We start from the raw sequence: 8,862 nt of genomic DNA on the forward strand, positions 1-8,862 counted from the left end.
AAAATTTGTGAAACATCAATTTTAGATATATATATAACACTTTTTAGGCTAAAAGCATTTTTTTAAATTATTGTTAAACAAGTTTTCAACAAAAGTGTCTTTTTAGAAAGTGTTTTTAGAAGAATCATCTATTAAGTGTTTTTCTAAATAAAAAAAAACACTAAAAGTGATTTTTCAATATTATAAATGATTTTTCAAAATTTTAAAAGTATTTTCTAAATTTTGTTAAATACATAATATTTTTTAAAAAATATTTTTAAAATTAAAAGTATTTTTATAAAATCGCTATGAAACGAACTCTACATTTATTAAAGAAATATATTGAAGAATCTGCTCAAACAATTTATTTTTATGTAAAATTTGATGAAATTTAATAGCTAGTAATTAATGGAAAAAGAATTAACCCAGATGAGTTTTGAATGTGCCTGTACTTTCCCCCGTAATAAAAAAAAGAAGAAGCTTAAATACACCAATTAAAAATAATATTTTGAAATGATTCTCAAACAATAGAAATTTGATTGAAATTTTAAAATTCATTCTATCAAATAATTTAAATCCATTGCGAAATTAAGCAGGTGTTTGATCAATCAATTTAATAATTTAAAATGATTTAATAATTTAATTTAGATCATTAACTAAATGAAGTATGAATAAAACAATTTAATGATATAATTTAAAGTCAAAAATAATTTTAAATAATAAATAAAAATAATTAAATTATTCTTAACTTAATATCTTTATTTTACCTTTTTATCATCATATTTTCTAATTACCTCCACGATCTTCTTTACTATTTCACAATCTCAATTATTACTTGATCTCCTTTACCCTAATTATAATTTATAAAGATAAATGTATTAATTTGATAATTTAAAATAAGTTTTATATTAATTTTATGGAACAATCTTAATGCTTAAAGTAAGAATTAAGTGATAGATTTTAAGTAAATAACTTAAATATAATTTAATTTAAAGTCAATTTAAATCGTTAAGTAATAAATATTAAATTTTATCAAACACCTTATATAAAAATAAAATTACTAAAGTTTCTTGTTCATTTTTATTGAAATTTAATTGTCTTTTACTAAAAAAATATAACTAATTAGTGCAAATCATTGACATGTGTCACACGGTTTGAATATTTTCCTTTGCTTATCACTTTTTATGAAGTGACGGTTCTTTAGGGTTGGTTTCTAGTTTGAAATTGGTTGGGAGAATTTTCTTAGACTAGAAAAAATGAACCAGTCCTTTCACTTCACCAAATTTCTATGTTTTCTTTGACTAACCAATTTCATTTCACCAAATTTCTATGTTTTCTTTGACTAACCCATTCATGAAATCATTTTATTTTTATTTGTCTCCATTTTATTGGGAGGAAAGGATGATATAGAAAATCATTCAAATCATTTTTTTTCAAACAAAAAAGGTAATTATTTAGAGGGTGTTGGATAAATCAATTTAATTACTTAAAATAACTTAATAATTTTGTTTAAGTTATTAAACAAATTAAATATATTCGATAAAATAACTTAATATCATAACTTAAAATTAAAAATAATTTTAAGTATTAAATTAAAATAATTAATTTATTCTTAATCTTAAATTTTTTTTGTTATCTTATTTGTTTCTATCTTATGAGAGTTTATTTAACAACCATGACTTGACATATATAACTCATTTTTTATAATAAATATTTTGAAGTTATCTTATATATCTAAAATAATTTAATTATGGATGTTTTATAAATAAATTTATTACTTAAAATTAATAAAAAATGAATTAAAAACCATGAAATATATATTAATTAAAATTAATGAGGTACATGTTAATTTGGTGATTAGAATAAATTTTAAGTTAAAATTACAAAACAATTTTATTACTTAAAGTAAAAAGTTTTAAGCAACAAATTAAGAACATTTTTTTCATGAAAAAAATATATTATTATCATAATTTTTAAAAATTATTATTATTATTAATCTAGGGCCAGCCCTTTCTAGCTGTAATTGTGAATAAAATAATAAGAATTGATTTGAAAGCAAGCATCTCATCCTTTTGTCCAAAATGGCATGATACTGCATGGTCAGGCATTATTAATTAAGCACATAAGGTTAGAATAAAGTAACAAATTAAAACAAATAAAATTAAAACAAAAGTCCAACCATTGCTACTAGTACATATATTTTGCAACACATAAACATTGTTAGAATGCATAATATACATTGTAATTCCAAATTCTATGAGTTTAAGTTTTTTGAAAAATTGATTATTTATCGTAATATTAAAATTACAAACTTTGTTGGTTATTCAACAAAAATTTATATTTATTCAATCGTCGATGTAACTGGTTCAAGACCAGTTTGACGTGTACTTGGCTCAAAGGTCGAAGCGGATCGGATCAAACTCTGATCAATGGTTCAATCAATCAAACCAATCAATCTGATCCAATTTTTAAAACATTGTTAATATATATATATATATATTTCACAAAGTTATTAAAATCAATCTTTGTATTAGGTCTATATTAGATTATTGAAATAGCTCTGAATCTCTAAACAACTTCACATATTTATTTTCCAGGCATGATAACCCGTTCCATGCAATTTTTATGATAATAATTGAGTGTGATGGAATGTAAAACCCTAATTAATTATAAGCGAGGTAAATATTATACTCTTTCACACCAAATATTAATTTGATATGATTGAGATTAATTATAATTATAGGCCATATTGTCATCATAACCTTTGATTATGGTGGGATGGTAATTCTACTTTAACATTGACCAAAAAAACAAAAAAAAACAATTCAAATTATTCTTTATGATCAACTGTGCACAACTCAAAGGGTACCAACTCATTGCTCACAAAATTTATTTGATTAATAAATATAAAAATTATAACTACCAAAGTGCCCGCACCAAACGATTTTGGAGCAATTATTTTTTTAAAAATGATGAGAAATTCGTACAATTCTTTTTTTTTTAAATGGAATATTATATGCATCTTGAAAAGAAAAGAATAATAAAAAAATCTAGCAAGTGGATTCTTTGGTTGTGTGTCTGATACTTCAATTAATAGTGTGAATGTTCTCTTCACCTTGCATGGCTTTTGATTTTTGTAGAGGAAAAAATGGAGCAGACTAGCTGTGTAGGGCGTCTTGTAGTATATTCTTTACCTGCATGAAAAAATATTAAATATTTATTAGAAGAGTTAAATTCCATTTGAAATATGGGAAGTATTCACTGCAGAATGGATAAAAAAAAAAGTACAAGAAAATTTAAATTCTTTTATTTGGTATACCATAAAAAAATATAATTAAAAACCATTTGCAATAAAATTAATTTGGTACTTTATATATTTTCTAAATTTTCATTTTTCTATAAAAGATAAAATAAATAATCTATTGAGTTTAAATCTATTTCTTAATTTCTTAATTTCTTAATTTCTTTTCTTTTTTTCTCTTTTTTTTTTTCACATATCATAATTTTCAACATCCAACATCCCAATAGAGTATAAGTGATATAATGGGTAAAAATTGTCTTGTATTTTAAAAACTATTTAGGACATGAAATAAAGGGCTTCAAATATTCTATCCATGAGATTTAAATGAAAATGAAAATAACATGATTATAATTTATTTAAAATTAAAGTTTTTACAGGAAAGCAAATACGTTCAATTTTGCCTAAAAATATTACAAAATTTCTTTCGAAAATTATTGACTCATCTATTAATCGAATTTATATATATATCCTACTTCTCAATATCTTTTTATTAAAAAAAGGGTTTTATATAAAAAAAAATTATTAACTTTATGAAAATAGAATTTATACTCACTAATGCCAAACCTTCAATTAATTGAGGTTACATGGGGAGCCCTTGGTTGCCATATCCAACCCCAACACCATTATATACTTTATATTATAAACATGAATTTAAAATTAAGGTTTGATGGGGTTAGCATAATTGTGATGCATGCTCATTCATATGATATATAATCCTTCTTTTAACAATCCACTTTAATTAAGGTAATGCCTTATACTTTTTATCATTATTTACATTACATGAATAGTATGAATATTGCATAATTAAGCATAACAATATTATCTTAGAGCAAATTTTAAGATTAAAAAAAGAAAAAATAAATAAAAAAGACATGAAAGGTGGCAAAATCTAAAGGGTTGTTTTGTGGGACCCTTGGGAGGTGCATCTTTCCATTGGTTTATGTATATATAATGTGCAACACCCCCCTCACCCTCACCCTCATGCCCTCCACTCCTTTCCTCTCTCCTTTAGACTTTTCTTCTGATCTCTTTGTTCCTTTCTTTTTGCCCTTGTTTCTTTCTCTCTTTCTTTCTTGCAGCTTCTACTCATAAGCCAGGTCCTAGTTTTGTCCCTTTCCAGAGCCAAAGTGACCTACAAAATAAGGGTAAGTTGTCCTTGGCTGCTTACCCTAAAAAGAGAGAGTAGGGTGGAAGGTGGAGGGTGGAGGGTGGAGGGGTAGGGTTTGAAGATGAAGGAGAGTGGTAGGAAGCAAGGTGCAGCCTCTCCATGTGCAGCTTGCAAGCTTCTTAGGAGAAGATGTGCTCAGGACTGTGTTTTTGCTCCTTATTTTCCTGCAGATGAGCCCCAAAAGTTTGCTAATGTCCACAAGGTTTTTGGTGCTAGCAATGTCAACAAGATGTTACAGGTTGGTTGTTCCTTAATTTTTCCCTTCTCTTTTGTCTCTTTCCCTCTCAACATGAACACTAAAATAACTTAATTAGGGTTTCTTTGGCCACTACCTTTCCATTTCCCTACTCACATTTTCATATCCCAAGTTTTGAAGAGAATTGTCATCTAAATTCAGTAAAACACTTGATTCTCTTTCATTTAAGGGACATCTTCCATTCTGGCAATCTGTCTAAAAAACCCACATGGAGCAAGTGCTTGGAAGTGGCTCTTAATTTAGACCCTACTTTTACACAGAGTAGGAGAGAAACAGTCTTAATCTAATTTACTAGTCAGTATTGTAAATATCTAACAATTGACCTTCATCGTCCACAAGAGATAGAATGCAACCAATGAAAAGAAGAAGATCAAGGTAAACAAATCTCAGTGACCGGTGTCCCATTCATCCCATCTCTTCGTTGCATTCTACCACAATAAATAAATGATATTTTTAGGTTTGGAGGTTGTGGAGTTAATTTTCGTAACGGGTATATCACGTCACGTGAAGTTTTTGTATTTAATTTTGTCAAAATTTCTAGTAAAAGATGGAAGCACGTGAAGTTGGTTGTCATCTGAATCTCTGATTATGTTTCGTATTGGGATAGTGGAGAGAGTTGGGAGTGAGGGTGGTATAGTGGTTTATAGGTAGGGTAGGGAGGGAGGGGCAGAGTCCTTTTTCATAGAAGGATGGTGTCCTTATCATCAAATATTAGGGCCACCAAAAGAGATCTTATTTCTCACAAGAGGGAGGCCCCACTATGCACATTTATAGAATCTGCTACCGATTAAAGTCCAAAAGAAGGGTTGGTAGGTGTCATGTAACTGACCCTGCACCTGCACCTGCACCCCCTTGGAAAAAATAAATAAATAAATATTTTTGAACTTACAAGAGTTAGATTCAAATGGATGCAGGAGCTGCCGGTTGAGCAGAGAGGAGATGCAGTGAGTAGCATGGTGTATGAAGCAAATGCAAGGGTTCGGGATCCGGTTTATGGATGCGTTGGGGCCATTTCATCACTGCAACAACAAATTGACTTGCTCCAAACTCAACTGGCCTTGGCTCAAGCTGAGGTGGTGCACTTGAGGGTGCGGCAGGCTGCCTCTTTATCCACTACTCGTCATCCCATTAGCCCTTCCAACAGTGCTGCTTCCCCCTCCCCCTCGTCCAACTTCATGCCCCCTTCACATACTAAACCATTTTTTGAAATGGACATGGTTGTTGACCATGATAGCTTGGGAGAGTCTGTGTGGTACCCTAGCTAGCAACCTACCTACCTACCTACCTTTCCCAATCTCTCACTATGCTTTTTTTTTTTTTTTTTTACATATATATATAATATATATATCGTTACTCTTAGATTTTGTACCCCATCTTTCTTCCTTTTTTTTTTTGTCTCTTTATATCTGTATGTCTCCATTTCAAGATCCTTACTATACATCCACATTGGTGGTGGTGGCTGCGGTGGTGGTGGCGGTGGCGGCAACGGGCAGCCGCGATGATTGATGATTGATGATTGATGATGGTAGTATTAGGAGGCATTTATTTAGGTTTGAAAAGGGTGGTCTTTGTCATTAACAATATTGTAAATAGGTTATAACTTTATATGATGGGTAATTAAATAGTGGATTGTGAACATTTGACTTCCCATTGAATAGATGGTGCAGTAGTTGAGGGGATTATTATATTTGACTGTAGAGGATCATGCCCCAATGCCTTACTATTCAAAATTCTGGTTCTTCTTTTCAAGGAGATTTTAAAAAACTTAAAAATTAAAACCCTTAGACATGAAAGGTTTTTATAGTGTGAAACTAGTCGTAGGGAATTAAAGTCTTGACATGCATGCCTTCTTTGACAAACATCTTTCCATGATGAAATAAGCTACACCATCCTCTTTTTAATTTCAATAGGTAGGTGCTGGAAGAAGTCACCACCTACTTCTGAACAGATCCAGATCCAGACCCATATTAAAAAGACTGGAAAGTTTGGAAAGATGGAGAAAATATTCACTCTTGAATGGTTTTGCAATTATCCTTCTTGCCCAATTTTCCTAACATCCAAGGGAAGGCTCAAGAAAATATTAAAGGTGAGTTTGGTTTTTCAGTAGATGGATGAAGATAAGAATAAGAATGAATGTGAATTAAAATATAGGCAAAAGGGATTTTGTTTTTTCATAATAAATAATTTTTTATTATGATAAATCAACTAAAAATAGTGAACAAATAGCTGTTAGAGAGGAGGCCCATTTAATAATTCATGAAGCCCATTCCTGGCCCAAAAGCTTTGGGCAATAATATATGTCCCATTGAGGCCCATATGAATTTCTAGCTTCCAAGTTCTCTAACATAAAGTCTCATTTCAAAGAATTGAAGATTAAACTGAAAAAAGGGAAGTAAATTTTGAAGTGAAAAGTTTAAAGATGAGAAAAATGAAATGGATACTACCAGTGGAAGGAAATGCTTCCACCAGTTTAGACAAACTCCATGTTTAAATTTGAGATGGTTCTATGAATTTTTCCTTCAATGGTAATGTCTCTTTTGTTCTATAAAAACAATAAATTCTTTTGTTAGTCGATCATTCTAAATGGGAAAGAAAAATGAGGAAGAGGGGTGTAAATAATCATAGATGGAAAGACAAGGCAGACTTAGTGTTCAACACAAAGCATTAGATACAATTAAGTTTACAAAATAAACACAAGAAATTTTTCACCTCTGACCCACTGGCCTCCACTCCTCTCTCTCACATGTAACTCCCAAATCTCAGGCCTTGTCTTCCTGTCAGCCAAAGTCTTTCCCACTGATCCAAACATGATGAAAAACTAAATCAATAATCATTAAAGACTATACTATAGATTAATTTTCTATCACATTACATTAATCACTATCAAGAGATCAATCATAGAACTCTTGGGGACTCCTTGGCCCATGTGATGTAGTTGTCAAGGCTATGTGAAATGCTTGAGAATCAAATTAAACATTGTGAGGGCCTCCACCCAGCTTAAACAGGGATTAGAGGGAATGGATACCCCATGGATCCCAAATCAAATCTCAAGTGGTCAAGTCTTTCAATGTATAACATGGATAGATCAAAGCATATTAAAACATAGGGAAAAGAAAAGGCAAATAATAATATAAACCTGGTGGTGGTGATGGTAGAACTTAGAAGAGAAATAATTAGACATCCTTGGCAATGAGATCACCATTGACGAACTCTCTGTAGGCAGCAACAGGCCAAATAAAGCCTCTGAAGACCAACCTAGAAGCCAAAGGCACATCAATGATGATCTCCTTCTGTGTTGGCTTCTTTTCATCCCTGATGGCTATCAGATAGCTCCTTCCAACCCACCCTATCCATCCAGCAATGTACAAAAACAATATCCCTGGTGTAATGAACTCTCCCCAGTGCCTCTGGTCCCCGCTCACTATCAAGTGTGGCAGCCCATCCGACCCACACAACAACCCTTGGTTCGCATAGTTTGTGAACCTCCTCTTTGTCTTCTCGATCGTCGCGTTTAAGGCCAGCGCTGGGGCTGAGTCCGGCGCGTACAGTTTCAGTGATGACTCCAGCTTCTTCAGTGACTGCTTCTCCCGCTTGGCGAACTGTTTGGACTCCTTGCAGGGTGTGAGCCCGGCGATGTCAGCATAGGCAGGGACTGGAGCAGCTAGAATGATGGAGGAGAGTGCAAGCGCAGCAGAGAATGCTTGGAGTGGAGATTTGTTGGTGGGCTGTGGCTCAGTTGAGGCTGAGCACACTATCATAGGCCTTGCCTTTTGGAAGGAGGGAGAGCTGAGCCTTGGCTTGAGGGGCTTGGAGAGGTTTGTGGGGATGGTTAGAGACATTGTTGGCGAGTTGGCAGGGGAGTTGGATAGAAATGGAGATGGAAGAGTTGAGGATGGAGGACTGAGGAATGGTTTTTAGATTCTAAGGGAGGTGGGATTGGTGGAGAGGAGGATAAGGTGGAGGGTGAGGTGGGTGGGTGTGATTGGGTGCGAGATTTTGGTTTGTGGGTTAATGCGATAGAATCTCTCTCTTTTTCTATCCTAAAATCTAGAGTGGATAAGAGACAGGTACAGGCGTGTGGGTGGCATAGTCACTCGAACATTATAATTTATATGGGGAATTATGAACCGCCCATCCATCACCACTCTCATAGCCTCA

At 32.2% G+C, this 8,862-nt stretch overlaps 2 protein-coding genes across 2 annotated transcripts; one reads left to right on the forward strand and one right to left on the reverse strand.

Annotated features, from left to right (window-relative positions):
• The first annotated feature begins 4,295 nt into the window (after nt 1-4,295).
• On the forward strand, nt 4,296-6,359 carry LOC117924025 (LOB domain-containing protein 4). Its single transcript, XM_034842574.1, has 2 exons — nt 4,296-4,686; nt 5,619-6,359. The coding sequence occupies exons 1-2, from the start codon at nt 4,510-4,512 to the stop codon at nt 5,967-5,969; spliced, it is 528 nt and encodes a 175-aa protein (XP_034698465.1). The 5' UTR covers nt 4,296-4,509; the 3' UTR covers nt 5,970-6,359.
• A 942-nt stretch (nt 6,360-7,301) lies between these two features.
• LOC117924024 (photosystem I reaction center subunit III, chloroplastic) lies at nt 7,302-8,635 on the reverse strand. Its single transcript, XM_034842572.1, has 2 exons — nt 7,841-8,635; nt 7,302-7,500 (listed from the first exon to the last, which is right to left on the reverse strand). The coding sequence occupies exon 1, from the start codon at nt 8,541-8,543 to the stop codon at nt 7,878-7,880; it is 666 nt and encodes a 221-aa protein (XP_034698463.1). The 5' UTR covers nt 8,544-8,635; the 3' UTR covers nt 7,302-7,500; nt 7,841-7,877.
• Nucleotides 8,636-8,862: the final 227 nt, after the last annotated feature.

The sequence above is a fragment of the Vitis riparia genome, chromosome 10 (genome assembly GCF_004353265.1).
Source record: "Vitis riparia cultivar Riparia Gloire de Montpellier isolate 1030 chromosome 10, EGFV_Vit.rip_1.0, whole genome shotgun sequence".
Taxonomy (NCBI): Eukaryota; Viridiplantae; Streptophyta; class Magnoliopsida; order Vitales; family Vitaceae; genus Vitis; species Vitis riparia.